The 16,561-nt window shown below is 33.2% G+C and overlaps 2 protein-coding genes across 2 annotated transcripts; both read right to left on the bottom strand.

Moving 5' to 3' along the window:
• Positions 1-3,200: 3,200 nt before the first annotated feature.
• LOC142637461 (uncharacterized) lies at positions 3,201-5,269 on the bottom strand. The gene has a single exon (XM_075811733.1). It carries the CDS (start codon positions 4,661-4,663, stop codon positions 3,554-3,556), a length of 1,110 nt encoding a protein of 369 aa, XP_075667848.1. The 5' UTR covers positions 4,664-5,269; the 3' UTR covers positions 3,201-3,553.
• A 5,895-nt stretch (positions 5,270-11,164) lies between these two features.
• LOC142636983 (uncharacterized) lies at positions 11,165-13,163 on the bottom strand. Its single transcript, XM_075811278.1, has 2 exons — positions 12,435-13,163; positions 11,165-12,110 (listed from the first exon to the last, which is right to left on the bottom strand). The coding sequence occupies exons 1-2, from the start codon at positions 13,029-13,031 to the stop codon at positions 11,286-11,288; spliced, it is 1,422 nt and encodes a 473-aa protein (XP_075667393.1). The 5' UTR covers positions 13,032-13,163; the 3' UTR covers positions 11,165-11,285.
• Between the last annotated feature and the right edge of the window lie 3,398 nt (positions 13,164-16,561).

Here is a 16,561-nt window from a genome sequence, read left to right as displayed (position 1 = left end):
CTCTCTCTTTCATTTTTCCTTCTTCGTGTGGGTCAACAAAATCAACTTCCTTCAAGCTTCCTAACAGCGAATTCGCTTTCTTCGAGCTTCAACAAAATCGAGTTACCCAGCGGCGAATTGAGCAATCCGGTATTCATAAATTTTTGTTATGTTTGTGGGTGAAGATTGTGTGGCTTTGCAGTGGTTAGCGATGGAGTTCGCGGTGGGTTAGTGTTGGATCACGTGGTTTGTGTAGGTCAGGTGGGTTGTGTGGGTCTGGTGGTGTAGCGGTGTGGGTTTGCTGGTGATGGCTCCGATGGATTGCTGTGGGTTTTTTTTTTTTTTTGGTGGTGTTGATGGTCTTGGGTACTTTTTTTTTTTTGGTGTTAACAGTAGATTATGGATTGCCGGTGGTGGAGGTGGTGTCAGGTGTTTGTAGTGCAACGGTAGTAGTGATTGTGGTTTTTGAACAGAAAGAAAGAGAAAGAATAAATAATGTATTGTATTGTAAATAATGGTGACTGAGAGATATATTATTTTATTGTGTAAAAATAACATTTTAATAAGTAGAATAGGAACATAAAAGTTGGGAGGTTAGAAGTATTGTAAAATTGTATTATATAATTAATAAAATGACTTTTTGAATGGTAAAATATGATAGAATTGGAATAAACCTACGCTGCTCTTAGAATTCCTTTGTGTACTTTTTTCCTTCTTATAAATGATTAACATGTCACCTGCCTTCAGATTACTTATAGCTAGAGGTGTCAGAGTACGTGCTCCCAAATGCAAAGCATCATTGATATTTAATTATATAATAGCAACTCCCATAAAAAAAAAAAAAAAAATTACATAATAGCAACAGTCATGCTACCAAAATACACACAAACAATAACACAGTTGACATTAGCAAACAATTAAATAAATAGGGAATAGGGGAAAATTTACACATTGTATGAGTTTCAACAATGGCTGAACTCATCTCCTTTTCACATTTCACATTTCACATTTCACATTTCACATTAGATATACAAAAGATACTAGCAACAGGCACGCCTGAAAAAAAGTATTTCATATATATATATATATATATATATATATATATATATATATATATGACAATAGACATAACTAAATACAATAAATAATGTATAAGAATATATTTACATGCTTTATGCTCTATTTGTTTTAGGATCAACGTTTTCTGGAAATTAGTTTATTTTTCAAATAACATTTTCTAGAAAACTATATAATATTCTAGTGTTTGGTAATAACCTTATAAATGAGCTTGAGAATATTTTTAGGTGTTTAGTATGCAAATTTTTATTTTTATTTTGTATATTTCTTGTGTAATTTAAAACATGTGTATTATGTAAACCAAGTAATGTAATCAATATAAATAATAATAAAAAACCAAGAATGAATTTGATTTTCATAATAAAATTTTGACAATAGATACAATCAAAATTAGTTGTCAAATTTTCATTATCTTTACCACTCATCTTGCTCATATATATGGACAGGAACGTCCACACGCGCGCGCACACACACACATACATATACCAACCATTTGTATATATATATATAATTGACAGGAAAATACATTTTTAATAAGTACAAATAACAATAACTTTTAATTGTTTACTCTTTTTGTTAGTAAACTCATTTTCTATTATAGTCAACAACAAGTCTTTAATATTACTCAAAATTATGTATTTATATAATGTATCTACATAATATATCATCATCGCATAGTATCTGTATAATATATCTGTCAACAAAAAAGATTATCCTATGTAAAAGCAATTTAGAGCCATATAGGCACCATCGCTCTCCTTGGCACGATGGTCACTCTACAAGTATAAATGCTTGTGAAGTGTAGGGGCAAGAGCCGGAGTTCAAGTCCCCATAAAGAAACTTTACACATATATACATTTAGATTAAGTTAGAGTAGAAATTCTATCTTGTATAAAAAAAGAGCTATATAGGCACTATGTTTAAAATTTGTCTTTTACTTCATTCATTCATTCTTTCTTCTTTTTTATTTTTTTAAATTTTTTTTAAAATTTTTTTAGTACTTTTATGTGCAAAAAAAACTTCTACTTGAAATCCATCAAACCAAAAATTTCTTAGAGAACAAATAAATTAGGTTTGAAATTCAAAGTAAAGAATTGAGATTTTGATAGAGAGAAATAAAATAATTACTGTTACAAATATGTTTTCTTTTGCAAGTTGGTAGAGAGGAATGAAATAAAAGGAAAGAGAAATATAGAGAGAGAGAGAGAGAGGGAGAGAGATCAATGGAAGATGAGAGACCAAAGTTAGTGATAGTGAGGGTGTGAGGAAAGAAAAGAAAAGAGAAGAGTGAGAGAGCGTACCGTGGGAGAGAGATTGTTTTCCAAAAAAAAATAAAAAACATCTTATAAAAAACAAGCTTTATTTTTGTTAGGATTTTCCATTGACTAAAGATAGTTTTCTGTTGACTAGTTTTTGATGTGCTACCAAACATTGAAAAATGTGAAAAACTATTTTTACAGAAAATTTTTCAGCAAAACAAACAAAGCGTTAATACTAAATGAGTTTAGTGCTTGGTGAAACTTACCTCTTTTTCGCATTTAATATAAGAAGATGCTATATATACACCGCCAAAATGACTAGGACACACACTAGAGACTTTAATTATGAGATAAATATGTGTCCTCAGCCATTTTGGCCATTAGATTAGCTATTCACAGATCATAAAAGAAGAGGGAGTACATTAAATAATTCATGAGTCATTAACAAGATTGCAGTAGATAAGCCAACTTTAAATATTTAACGAGTCATTAATAAGATTGCAGTAGATAAGCCAAACATTTTAATATAAGTTACTAATTATAAATAAAATCAAAATTTTGGAGTGAGTGCTAAGACTGATATGGTAGGGTCATACGATTTTATTTTAAATCTTATAAAGATTCTCTCAGAAGTCCCACATCCATCCAAGATGCAAGGTATTCCCCACCATTTACTTTAAGTTATCCACAACCACTAGCTATCATGTGCCAATTAATCAATAACATCATGAAAAGATAAAAAAGAAAACATTGATGGGAACCCCAAGTGATGCCTAAGTTTCTATCCACCAAACACCAAACAAAATGCTTGCAGAAGAAATTCAATTACTCCCAAGACCATAAGCAATTGAATCTGCAACAAAAGGAATCTTGACTATTTTAAACTAGTCCCATAAGGAAAGTGAAACAAATGTTTTATAAACACAAAGAGAACCCAAAATTATGCTATTGAGCTTTGCAAATTACATGAACCAGAAGTTCTGGATAACACCATATTGAGATAAAATACATAAGTTGTAGTGAAGGAACAAATAAAAGAGGAATTATTTCATATATATATATATATATATATATATTTATATATAAAATCTGCCATGACTTACAATTGTTAACCATTAAAGCAGGCTACAAGGAGAACCAAAAAAAGGCCAAAACAGAGAACAACAGAAACAAGTAAGAGAAAATAAACAGGATTTAGACAAAGATCAAAGAAAAGACCTCTTTTCTTTTTCATCTCATCATGTCACAGCTTCCTGATTCTTTGTTGACATTCGCTTCAGAAACTCATAGGTAGTGATCATTGTTGTTGCAGACATGGACATTGAAGCCCACCGAGGCCCCAATCCTCTGTAACAAGCCATCCAACCTCCTTCCTTAACCAAATTCCTAATTGTGTGTGCAATAGTTGGCCCTCGACGCCCATTCTCTTCCCCATCCAAGACTTGCAATCTGGTCTTAATTGTGTCAAGTGGCATTGTAATCAAAGCCGAAACACCACCCGCCATGGCTGCACTGACTCCCTGAACTGCCATTACAGTTTTCGAATCTGGCCTAATTGTGTTCACCCCATTCTCATTACTATATCCATCTTTCTTGCAGAAGTAATACCCAAATCCACTCCAAACCATCCTTTGTGCAATAGAGTAAGATGCCCACCAAACTGCATTTGATGGCGCATACGTCAATATCGATATCCCAAACCCCCTATACAACCCCCTTGGCCCATCTGTATTCAAAATCTTCCTAAATGCATCGATCCCATTAGCATATTTACACGCCGACACATTAGCAACACGTGAATTCAAATTCCCACCACAACCACTACTACTACTACTACTACTATTACTACTACTACAACCTTGAACCATCAATCTTTGGCTCACCACATCAATTGGAGTCCAAACAAGTTGTGCAGCCATCGCGGCGCTCAACCCTGCAGCTGCATTGGCGATCGTGGCGGCTGTAGGCTCTGGAAACCCTAACCTAACCGTGGCCGAGCCTACATTACTCTTTGTAATCTCCAATGCAGTCATGTAAAGCGCCCGGGCTGGAATTGTGCCCGTCAAGGAAGTTCCAAAGCCTCTATACAATGCCCTAAACCCTTCATTCCTTACAATCCAAAAAGCAGTCCTGATACAAGACACTTCTGATTGAGCTACTTGTTGCCTAGTTTTCAACACCACAATCGGGTATAGCATCCCCGACACACCCGAAAATAGTGCAGCACCGAGGAAGAAAAACTTCGATTTGTCGAGCATTTCCCAGTCAATCTCGGCTGGAATATGAACCTCTTTAGCAGAGGCAGCCGCCGTAGACGGCGATTCCTCCTCGGTAGCACTCAAATTCATCTTAGCCACTTTTCCCCCAAATTTACAATTTTCACAAAATTCAATTCAATTCAAAATTTCAGCTCTAATTCAACAATTTAACCATAATATGTACAAAATCTAATACTAAAAAACCCCCAAATTGGAAACTTCAAGAATAAAAAGCCTAAGCCTAAGCCTAACCCTAATTGTACGGACTGTACAAAAAACCCAGCACAAAAAATCTATGAAATATGGTACAAAAATAGAAGTTTAACAAAATTTGATTCGAAATTTTTTCTAGTTCTTTTTCCTCTTGTGGAACCAGGTTTTGGATCGGAGGTGAACCGAAACGAAAGGATCTAACATTTCTTGTTAAAGCAGCTGAATTTACCAGAGAACCTTACCGGAGAGTGGAGCATCGTCCACCGGTGAATCTCCCCGGAGAGTTCGGATCTCGCCGGAGATGAAAAGAAAAGAAAAACAAAAAGAAGAAAATTCTAGGGTCTACGATTCTAGATCAAAATTATCAGAAATTCATACATAGAAACACACTATTTATATATATACCTTTTAGAGAGAGAAAGAAAATATGAGAGAGAGAGAGAGAGTGAGTGATTTTTGTCCGTACAGAGAGTGAGAGAGTGAGAGAGAGAAGTGGGCTACCGGCAATGAGAGGTTTTATTAGGTGAAGATTTGAGAGGGAGAGAGAGGAGAGAGAAGGGGAGGGAATGGAGGGAGGAACTGACACGTGGAGGTCATGGATTAGGGGTAGTTTGGGATTTTGGATCATTTGATGGATATCTTTTTTTTTTTTTTTGGTTTTTGTGATTTGTCAACGTATGTCTGAAGGGTGTGACTCGTGAGTGATGTGGGAACCCTTATCCATAAGTTGGGGTGAGTTTAGATCTAGTGTGTGGGAGTGCGGGAGACATGATATTAAGAACCTATGGCCTTTTGCCATGTGTTGCAAAAAGATAAAATTCATATTATAAGGCTTGTCTCAGTCTAGTATCATTTTATTATCTACTATTTATAAATGGTCAACTCAACGGTTGTAGAAGAAATGGTAAAAATGATTGTAATTATAGATTTATTGGAAAAAGTTATGCAATTGTGGAAAAAAATTTGTAAAAAAAGACTGTGATTATAGAGTTTTTGCAAAGGACAATCACATGTGAATCCACGCACTTCTAAAATGCACTAAACTCGTGACTTTCCTAATTTCAAAATTAACAAAGAGTAGATTGGCCTATATAGGCGAGCTCTTTCATAAAACCCACAAAAGAGGTATTGTATTGGGGTTTCTATTTATGAAGCACAATGATTTTGTTTTGTTTTGTTTGAGAAGATTTAGCTTAGTAATTTTATTTTATTTATTTATAGGTTTGATTAATAGGTCTTTTTAGGGTATTTGTTCATGAACTATTTTAAGAAAATTTTAATATAAATTTTATAAGAAATATACAAAATTGTGAAAAAAATCATTTACTTTTTTTTCCACATAAAAAGTTTCTAACATTATTTTCTAAATCAATGCCTTTATGACATCTCCTAACTTTTTCATTTATCTATACTACTATTTAAAGGGTTTCTCTTATTTGGATTCCACATTTTAGATGCCTAAGGTACCCTCATCATATCCACTTACAAGTTTTCAACTAACGAGGATAAATATGTAAATTAAAACTCCTACACTCTAAAACCCACAAACTCACGTACGCTTTGCAGTTTCTATTTTACTTTCTATCTCTCATTCTTCTTCAGATTGAAGATATTTAGTTTAACTCTACATCATCATTTCTTTTTCTTCAGATTAAAGACATTTATTGTCATAGGCTCCAATAAATTTTCAGGTTATATCTTTTGCAAATTCCTCTTTGTTTTCTTTTCTTTGTTGCTGATTGTTTGCCTTTTGCCTTTTGTCAGAGGCTCCAACAAATTTTTAGGATCTATCTTTTGCAAGTTCCTTTTTGTTTTGTTTTTTTTGGTTTATGATTGACTTTCTTTGAGCTTTACTTTTTTGTTTTTATATGTATCACGTTAACTTTTTTTTTTCTTCTTTTTTTTTAAATGTAATTTTGAAATGAATGGTTCCTTCATATACTCTACCACTGTACTTCTTAATGAATTGTCATTTCATGTTGTAGGTATTGTGATCCAAAGACAGAGATGCCTAATACTACAAAAGAAGTATTCAACCAACAAATTTTCAGGTTCTATCTTTTGCAAGTTCCTCTTTATTTTCTTTTCTTTAGTTTATGAATGACTTTTATTAAAGTTTTTAATTCTAAAAAATCTTTATCTTCTATTTCCTCACTTTTTTTTTTCTTTTTAAGAAATTTTTTTTTACCTTCATTGTATATGTTTTTGGCGTTAAATTTTTTATTTATTTAGCTATTTATTTAAATATTTGATGATGTGGTGATTAGATTTTAAAGAGTGAGTTAAATTCTAAAAAATCTTTATCTTCTATTTCCTAACTTTTTTTTTTTCCTTCTATGTATTTTTTTTTTCTTTTTAAGATTTTTTTTTTTTTACCTTCATTGTATATGTTTTTGGTGTTAAAGTTTTTTAGTTTTTTTTTTTAACAATCATTGTATATGTTTTTGGCGTTAAATTTTATTTTTTTATTTAGTTATTTATTTAAATAGTTGATGATGTGGTGATTAGATTTTAAAGAGTCCATGATAGAGTTAAATTCTAACTTTGGTTTGTTGATTAAATTTCTTTTAAAAAAAAATACTTGGTTTAACCCTAATTCTTTTATCATTCTCAGGTTCACGTACGCACAAATGTTTTGGATTGCATTGAGGAGACATTGCACTAAAATATTGCCTATAAAATAGGAACACTCTCCCACCAACCCATTTTTATTGTTTTTTAAAATACATTATTATTATTTAAAAAAAACACCCCACCCCACGTATTGATAGTCATACAAAAACACAAAACTACCACAAAAATCTCCTTTTAACTTTCCACTAAACAGGAAAAAAAAAAAAAAAATTCCACGCCTGTTTATCTTTTTGACCAACACACCTACTTCTAATTTCTAATAACAAAAAAAACTTCCCACCCCACTTACCAAAAAAAAAAAAAAACCTTCCATTTATCTCTCTTCCCTCCCACCAATCTACTTTTATCTGATTTCCTCATTTTCACCCTTATCATCACATGTCTCACCATTCTTTATTCCAAAATTTTAAAATTAACCAAAACTACTCATAGATATCTTCCACAAATTGAGGACTTATCCCATAAAAGTCACCAACCCCACGGATTGACTTATTTCTCTTTTTTTTTTTTTTTTCTTTTCTTTTTTTAATGGACATCTATTTCTCTTTCTCTCTCCTTTAAAAAAAAAAAAAAATTAATGGACACCTATTTCTCTTTCTCTACAAGGAACAGCCTACAGATAAACTTCTGAGGCTTACATTTCCAATCTAGGTTGATAAATCTCATTTTTAATAAAAAATTAATTAATTATTCACTTTCTCCTCTGATATGAAGTTAATTGGTGTTTATTTGATTCTCTTTTAGTGTTTTTGGCATTAAAGTTTTTTAGTTTTTTTTTTTACCATCATTGTATATGTTTTTGGCGTTACATTTTATTTTTTTTTATTTAGTTATTTATTTAAATAGTTGATGATGTGGTGATTAGATTTTAAAGAGTCCATGATAAAGTTAAATTCTAACTTTGGTTGTTGATTAATTTTTTTAAAAAAATACTTGGTTTAACCCTAATTCTTTTATCTCTCTCAGGTTGACGTACGCACAAATTTTTTGGATTGCATTGAGGAGTCATTAGAATGAAATATTAGATAAATTTGGGTGAGAGACTTTACAAAAACTATTACATGTACTAGACTCTAAGTACGCGCGTGAGGCTCTTCTATTTTTTTGGTAAGGGTTAATTTAGAGTATTTATTATAATTTGAGATTACTACATTTTTCGATCACAAAAAAAAAAACTAGGGGTGTGATGAGTGTTATGCGTTAGCAGGTGAAATAATTTTTCATCACACCCCTAAGTTTTTTTTGTGATTGAAAAATGTAATAATTTTAAATTATAATAAATACTCTAAATTAACCCTTACCCCAAAAATAAAAGAACCTCTGAGCACGCGCGTGAGCGCGTGTTTAGAGGCTAGTTTATTATTATTGTTTTTATGAATAAGAAAAAGTTTTAATAAGAGGAAGAAGTAGGCCTAGGGCCCGAGCCATCTACCCTCTCAACCTCAAACACATGGGTTGGGAGGCTGGAAATAAGGACGGTCTAGACTAGAGTGAGTATAATAGGGAGCCCATGCTGCTAAAGCATAAGCTAGTGATGGGCTTAAGTGTATAGATTTTGATTTTAATGTTGGGGGAGACATCTTTAGGAGCCGGATTGGCCTAGACAGGTGGGGTTTGTGTGGAGGCCGAAAGTCCAATTTAAATGGACTGGACGTTTGGGGTTTTATTGATCCTTATTTCAGCCATAATTAAAGGTTGAATCTCGCACAAAGATTTCTTGAAGTAAAATTTGATTTGCTGAGCTGAGTTTAGCAGATCCTGGATACTTGTGTGTATAGGGAATGCAACTGAATGTATGCATTTTGTTTTGATAATTTAATAGTGGGAGGAGAGAATTAAACCCTAAATGTTTCTACAGCAACTAGTTGAATTATAAGGTTTTTGAGCAGATTTTTATATTTTAGACAGGCAAGATGCATACGTGGATTTACATTAATATTTTTATATTTTCATTTTCATTACATAAAAATAAAAATACATACTCAGTTTAATTTGTTTCAAGAGGCTTATTATGCTCTGACACCATTCTAGTTTCTACATGATTCACAAAAAAATAGCATATTAGGTGAGCATGTCAATATTATTATCAGTTTTCTTTTTCCCCCAAATCAAAGGAAACCTGCAAAGCAAAGTTGGATACAAAGAAAGTAGTGTCAGGCTGCAAATCAACAAACAAAGATGATTAAAAGGGTACGTAGATCGATCGTCACTTGAATCCTATCTTGCTTTAGAGAAAAATTATGTCTCTTTCATTTTTTTACCCTTTTGTTAGTTCTGTCTACTACTAAATGTATTTTCCTTTTTATTTTCTTGTAAATTGTACGATTATTCCCTAGTATGAATTTTACAAGTGGTTAGAGTCAGTTTTCTACATAAAATTTGGTTGCAAAGGTCTAAAGGGTCAAAAATTTGTGTCCATGACTTGATGTCAAACTCTTTGAACCGATAATGCTAATGTACACAAGAATAACCAAGTAAGATAATAAGGTCCATCTGTATTTCTAAAAGAAAATATAGAATGCTGTGCATTTAACCCACTGACCACCTGAATGAGCCTAACTCGATTTGACGAGTGACACTTTAAGGCCTGTTTGGATTGAAAATATGCTAATTTTAGATTAACTCTACTTTACTTCCCCTCAATTCAAACGGACTATTAAATTGTTCTTTGGTGAGTTGATGAGTTGGATTTTCAATTTGTCTTATCATCCTGATTTTTGTTTGAAGCTTGATTTGGGTCATGGACTTGTGGTTAGATTTGTAAAATTTTCAACTTGAGTATTCTGACTCAACCTAACTATTATAATAGTTCTATTAATTTTTATTTATATATGAATTTTATTTATTTAGAGACTTACATTAAATTTAGTAGTTTGATTTATTTAACTATTTTTAGACTTAATTTTGATGAAATTAGAGTATTACGACTAATTGTGAAATTGCAATAATTTATTGAATAATATGTTTATATAGTTGAATGAAAGCCCAATTGTTTTATTACATATGATAAAATGATCTCAAGCTAATCCTTGCAAGTTAGGTTGGGTTTGTTTTTAGAGTTGTCATGGGTTAGGTTAGGTTTGGGGCATTTTCAATCTAAGAAAATCCCTAATCCAACCGAACCTAACCTGACACAAGTACACTCTCAAGTATGTATAATGATTACCTTTAATGCAAACAACATCGTCCTTTATGAATAGAAAAAGAAAAAGATTATTTTTCCCCCCAGAAATTAGTTCAATTCAGTTCTCCTAATTCAAATGTAAAATATAAATTTATCAGAAAAATACTTTCATGCAAAGTTAACTACGAAAGGAGTTTAAAAGAATATGAGGTAAGATTCAATTACAAGATGGAAGTGTAATGTAGACAAGTGCTATCTCAAGACGGAGGTTCTATTCAACCCCTGAACATAAGGTAGCCGCCCTTGAGGTCATGATTTTTTTTTTCCTTTCATAATGATTCCAATAAGAATTAAACATTTCTTATTCTTAGTAAGAGAACCATATTCATGAGGAACTTGACAGCAAACGTCATACAGACAGCTGGAGTGCCAAGAATATGTGACGAGGATCCAATAACTACATAAAAATATCCAATCTAGATTTTCACACCTCATTTCAAGCATCATTACTAGTCTTTATTAAAAATAGAGAAAAAGTTTTGACATATTAATGTCTCTAATTCATCACATAAACTCATAAAAATGTAACCAAATACATATGATCATATGGTTTGATAGTAGCCATTATAAATTACAGAAATCTGGAATAATTTCTAATTGAAGTCCTAATGACCTTCGTCCACTTACTAATAGCAATTGCAATCTCCCATCTCAGAGACGAGTCCATCCATTCTGGTTCGTTCAACAAATTAGCGTCTTCGCGCATGTAAACACGGACTTGCAGATCTTACATACCAGCCAATAGAGCAAGCGAATTGTGTGAATTAGAAGCACAAGAAGAATCAAACAAGCCAAAACACCAATTGGTAAGAGCACCTTAACCTTATGTTTTTGCCTAATCTCTTCTGGGATCAGCAAATGGAATGCCAGTACATAGGTTAAGCCCAAGAATGTGAGAGTGGTACACATGGCTAGTGTCAAGATGACCATAACAAATTTATTCTTAAGAGGGACTCCACTAATAAGCAAAAAGATGACACTGAGAGATGCAGTAAAAGCAATGGAGTTGCAAAGTAAGAACAGAACGAACATATTTTCGTGATCACCATAGGCTAACACCAAAGTTCCAGCCTTACATGTTGTATTACCGCATGCAATAATTTCAGTGGAATTCTTTATGTCGGTTTGCAAAACTCCACCAGGGGGACTGAGTGCAGGTTGGTAAGTAATTGTTGTGATCACAGTGGCCACCACCATTAATGCACCACGCATCTCTTCTATCCAATTACCCTTATGTTTCAAGTACACAAATTGGCTCGACCTTTGTTTGCTTGATTGTGTTGGTTTCCCTGATTCATGGTGACCAATCATGGTAGCTGATGGTGGTGGAAGATTATTTTGGTTATTTGCTCTTTCAACGCCGGCATCCATTAAAATGTTTTGAAGGGTGAATCGTTTGAAATCTTTTGGACTATGCTCTAAGACATCTAAAGCTGTAAAACCCATCCAATTTAGAGCATTTGCTTCTTCTTTCACTTTGGAAACCGAAAGCAAGAATTTTACAATCTGCAAGAAATTGTAACATTATAGTTTTAAGCTTTTTTATTTTCTATACGAAACACAAGCTAGTAAAAACAATACATAAAAAAAAAAAAAAAAAAATTTCCCCAATAGCATATAAACTCACAATTCACAAACACTCATATGTGCTTAATAAAAATGTAAATATTAGGAGATAATCAACATATATATATATATACACACACACACACATAAAATATTGTCTAAGATTATTAATTAGTGCCTAAGTTACCTAGTTGTGAAGAGACAACACTCCTTTTAGTGGGTTTGGGCCTTAAAGGCTTATATATAAAAGAAATAAAGACAAACCTCAATTTGCTTTAACATCACCGCTATATGCAAGATAGTGTTGCCACCGTCATGGTCTTTGGAATTAATAAATTCCCCGTCATCTTTCACGGTTTCCACCAATAGTTTCAGAGTCTCGAATTGGTTATACTTAACACATAAGTGCAAAACAGTCTCTCCCCCATCGAATACAACTCGAGTTAAATCACGCTTTGCAAAGATCAATGCCTTCACAACCTCAACTTTTCCTCTCATGGCCGCATAGTGAAGAGAAGTTCTTCCATCTTGATCACAAACCAGACATGCATCTTCATTTGCACGTAACAGTGCATGGACGATTTCTACATGACTACTAGCAGAGGCCAAGTGAAGTGGACAACGTTTATGGAAGTCCAAATCCATAGCCAACTGAGTTTTTAGAGTTAGAAGAGCTCTAGTAAAATCAACTTGGCCAAGCAAAGCTGATATATGTAATGGAGTTTCATTGAAAGGGGTCAATGAAATTTTATCAAGGATGTGTGGATCTTTCTGGATCAATCTGTGCAACGTGACCACACACCCTTTCTCTGATGCGTCATGGAGTTCTTTTATATTATCATCTTCCATCCTTATTTCCATTTTCCTCTCCAAATATTTTGTGACTATAGTCTGCCTAGAGTAGAATTATGATATAAATAAATGTAACCAGTCCTATCAGGGATATTCTTATTCATTGCAACCCTAACACGGAAAAAACTTGGGTATTCAATATTGTCCTCCACGGCTCCACCACAAATTTTTGTCAATATATGGGAGGAGGCATCAGTGAAATTTGTACTAAGCTTCCTAGCAAGACAAGATGCGGGTTGTAAATATCTTATGAATCTTATACTTTGCTACCCTAGTACAATTTTGTCTCAATATATGACGAGGAATTAGATTTAAGATTACAAGCAAGAAAAGATGTGGGTTGTAAATTTCCAGGTGTTCGATAATAATCAGCAGTGTGGTTGGCCCGAATACTTCCTTCCTAGCAAGACAAGATGTGGGTTGTACATCATATGGTTTATTTTTTCTCAAAAAAAAAAAAATTTGCAGGGTTTCTTCTTAATAACTCAATCGTGGTTGGCGGACTTTAAAATTCATTAATCATTAATAATAATCTTTAGATTCCAGATATAGGAGTATTTCACTTGGATACGTTCTACTCCGAAAGCGATTAGTGTATGAATGATGCTGATCGATATTTTAATCAGTCAAGTCAGTAAACATTGGAATTTTGCTAAATTGTCCCAAATGTGCGGAGATAAGCTGGGTTGCACCGACACGCCATTTTTTGGCATCGTGTCGGTGTCCGACACGTATCGGACACCGGAACCGGTACGATTCGCCGGACTCCGGTGTCCAAGCAGTGTCTCTTTTTTTTTTTTTTTTCGCTTCTCCGACACGGCACCGACACGGCTCCGACGCGGCGCCGACGCGGCTCTGACGCGGCGCCGACACGGCAGCAGTGGAAAAAAAAAAGAAAAAAGAGAAGAAAATCACAGATTCTCAAGTCAGACCGAAACCCACATCTCAGATTCTCAATTTCTCACTTCTCAACCCACCCACCCTCCCTCTCGACCTCTCGCTCGCCGCCGCCGCCGCCGCCGCCGTTGCCCTCTCGTCCATCGCCGGAGCTAGATCGGGCCGATCGGCGAGCTCCATAGACGTCGCCGCCGTGCCCAGTCCCCTCCCGATCTCTCTCTCTCTCTCGGCGTGGACATCGGGTCCCCGACCTCCATTAACGTACCGTCTCTCTCTCTGTTGTTGTTGTGTTTTTTTTGGTTTATTTTATTTTAGATATTTGGCCGGTGACGTTTGGGTCATTGGGTGAACGGATCAGTTATAAATAGTCACTTATTATAAGTGACTATTTATAAGCACAACGTGCTTTTGCTTTTTTTTTTTTTTTTTTTTTTTTTTTTTTTTTTTAAATCCCACTATCACTGTCACTTTGTGAGTGTGAGATATAATGTAATGTTATTATTGTCATTATGTGCCAAATATAATGTTGTTAATTGTTATAATATAATATTGTTATTTCTATAGTTTTATTAATTTATTAAAGTTAAACTTAAATATTATAGATGATTTTACTAAAATAAATACTGAAAGTATAAATTGAAAATGAATATGATAGCTTTTGAATGTAGCTTATTTAAACTTTTGGTTTGTACTTTAAACATTTTATGTGTATTATTGTACTACTTTGAGTGTTAGTTTACTTATTTGTAGTTCTTAGATAATTTAAATTCTAGACATAAACGTATTTTATGACTAAAAATATGCCTAAATATAAAATTTAATTAATTATTTAATTGCCGTGTCCATGCCGTGTCGTGTCCTTGTTTTTCAAAAATTGCCGTATCGCCGTATCAGTGTCCGTGTCGTGTCCGTGTCCGTGTCCGTGTCCGTGCATCATAGGAGATAAGACATTTTGTTTTTCAAAACTGACTATTTCTTGCGTATCAGGGCTTCTCATTCCCCCAGCATTCAAAACATTGTATTATCTAGAACTCGAATAACGTCTTTGTGGGTTAGAGTCGAAAGTACTACAGAAGAGCCAACCATATGATAAGCCTTAAAACACCATAATTCTGAAATCAATTTTTGTGTTTTTCATAATTTGGTTGAGAACACCTTGAGAACTAAATTAAGCATTTTTAAAAAAACCTAATTGTTAAAAATCTATATATATATATAATAGACAAAGCTGAGAGAAAGTTGGTTCCTACATTTAAGGACGTGTTGACAAATAGGATAACTGCCTATTTAATATTCAGACACGTATACAAGTTTTAAAAAAAAAACCGTACATTACAATGGTTGGTTTTTTAACCCTGCCACTCTGACAATTAAAAACCAAGAAGGCTTACATTAAAAATAAAGTCCGTTTAAAAAAAAAAAGAAAAAAACCATTTCGGTTAAAAAAACCCTAGCCGTTTGTTTTCATCATTACGTTTAATATCTTCTCTCTCTAAAATAAATCACCTACCAACACTGCGACACAGAGAAAGGGAAGAAGGGGAAAAAGAGATTGGGATCCAGTGGATGTTCGTACGGCCGGCCATCACGATTTGATCTTCTGCTCTGTTTCATCTCTTCTCTGCAACAAAATTTTCCTAAAGGTCAGCATCTTCCTTTTCTGTATATCTGTTTTTCAAAAAAAAATTCCTGCCGAATTTTCTAGGGTTCTTCTTTGACTCCTTTTGAAAAATAGATGGGTTTGTTTCTTTTTCTATGCAAAAATTATAATTTCGGGTTTATACTACATAAATAACCATCTTAGTTTTCTATATATCTGTTTTTCAAAAAAAAAATTCCTGCCGAATTTTCTAGGGTTGTTCTTTTGACTCCTTTTGAAAAATAGATGGGTTTGTTCATTTTTCTATGTATAAAATATAATTTCGGTTTTATGTCTTGGTAACATAAGGGATTTTGCCCTTGATTTTGCCATCGTCAAACCCATTCCCAATTTCTGTTTTATGGTTTTTAACTTTTATTTTTATTTTTAAAATTTTTTTAATTTGAGGTCATATCTGATTTAGATTGGGTTATTCTTTTTTAATATTTGTGCTTCTGAACATTTGTTTATTTAATTAATAACTTTTCAAGCTCTTTGAATTGCCGCCTCTCCTCTCTCCTTACTGTTTGTGCTAAAAAATCATGTTCCCTGTTTTATTGTGAATGTATATTTGTTTTAAAGAATCAGTGAATTTTTTTTGATAGTATATTATGTTTTTATTTTTCCCTTATTGTATTTGATTAAATAGCCAATATATTGCTTAAAATTATGTCGTTAAATATTTAGGGATTAATTCTTAAAGACTGTTGTGCGGTGTACACATTAATATTTCGATTAGTTTGTTTATATTTAGAATAAAACTTTTTATTCTTCTGTTTTGAACAGAATTTCAGTAACTGATACATAGTAGAGCAGAATGCCAATCTAGACTCAATTCTTATCCTTGAGCATAATCTCTTGCTAACAGAACTTTGTGATTTTTTTAAGGTTCCACCTTATTATGGCTCACCATATATTCATCGAGAATGAACAATCACAAAACAAGTGATACCTACTTTCAATTATCTTTTTACAAAGAACACACTGAGTATCAAGATTAGTA

The sequence above is a fragment of the Castanea sativa genome, chromosome 5 (genome assembly GCF_040712315.1).
Source record: "Castanea sativa cultivar Marrone di Chiusa Pesio chromosome 5, ASM4071231v1".
NCBI lineage: Eukaryota > Viridiplantae > Streptophyta > Magnoliopsida > Fagales > Fagaceae > Castanea > Castanea sativa.
This window is presented reverse-complemented; position numbering and strand designations above follow the sequence as displayed.

Bases quoted from the DNA above. Each gene is read 5' to 3' on its own strand.
- LOC142636983 (XM_075811278.1), bottom strand. From the start codon at position 13,031: ATGGAAATAAGGATGGAAGATGATAATATAAAAGAACTCCATGACGCA. The intron at 12,111-12,434 runs GTTTGTCTTTAT...AATTTCTTGCAG, and splicing joins TGATGTTAAAGCAAATTGAG to ATTGTAAAATTCTTGCTTTC.
- LOC142637461 (XM_075811733.1), bottom strand. From the start codon at position 4,663: ATGAATTTGAGTGCTACCGAGGAGGAATCGCCGTCTACGGCGGCTGCC.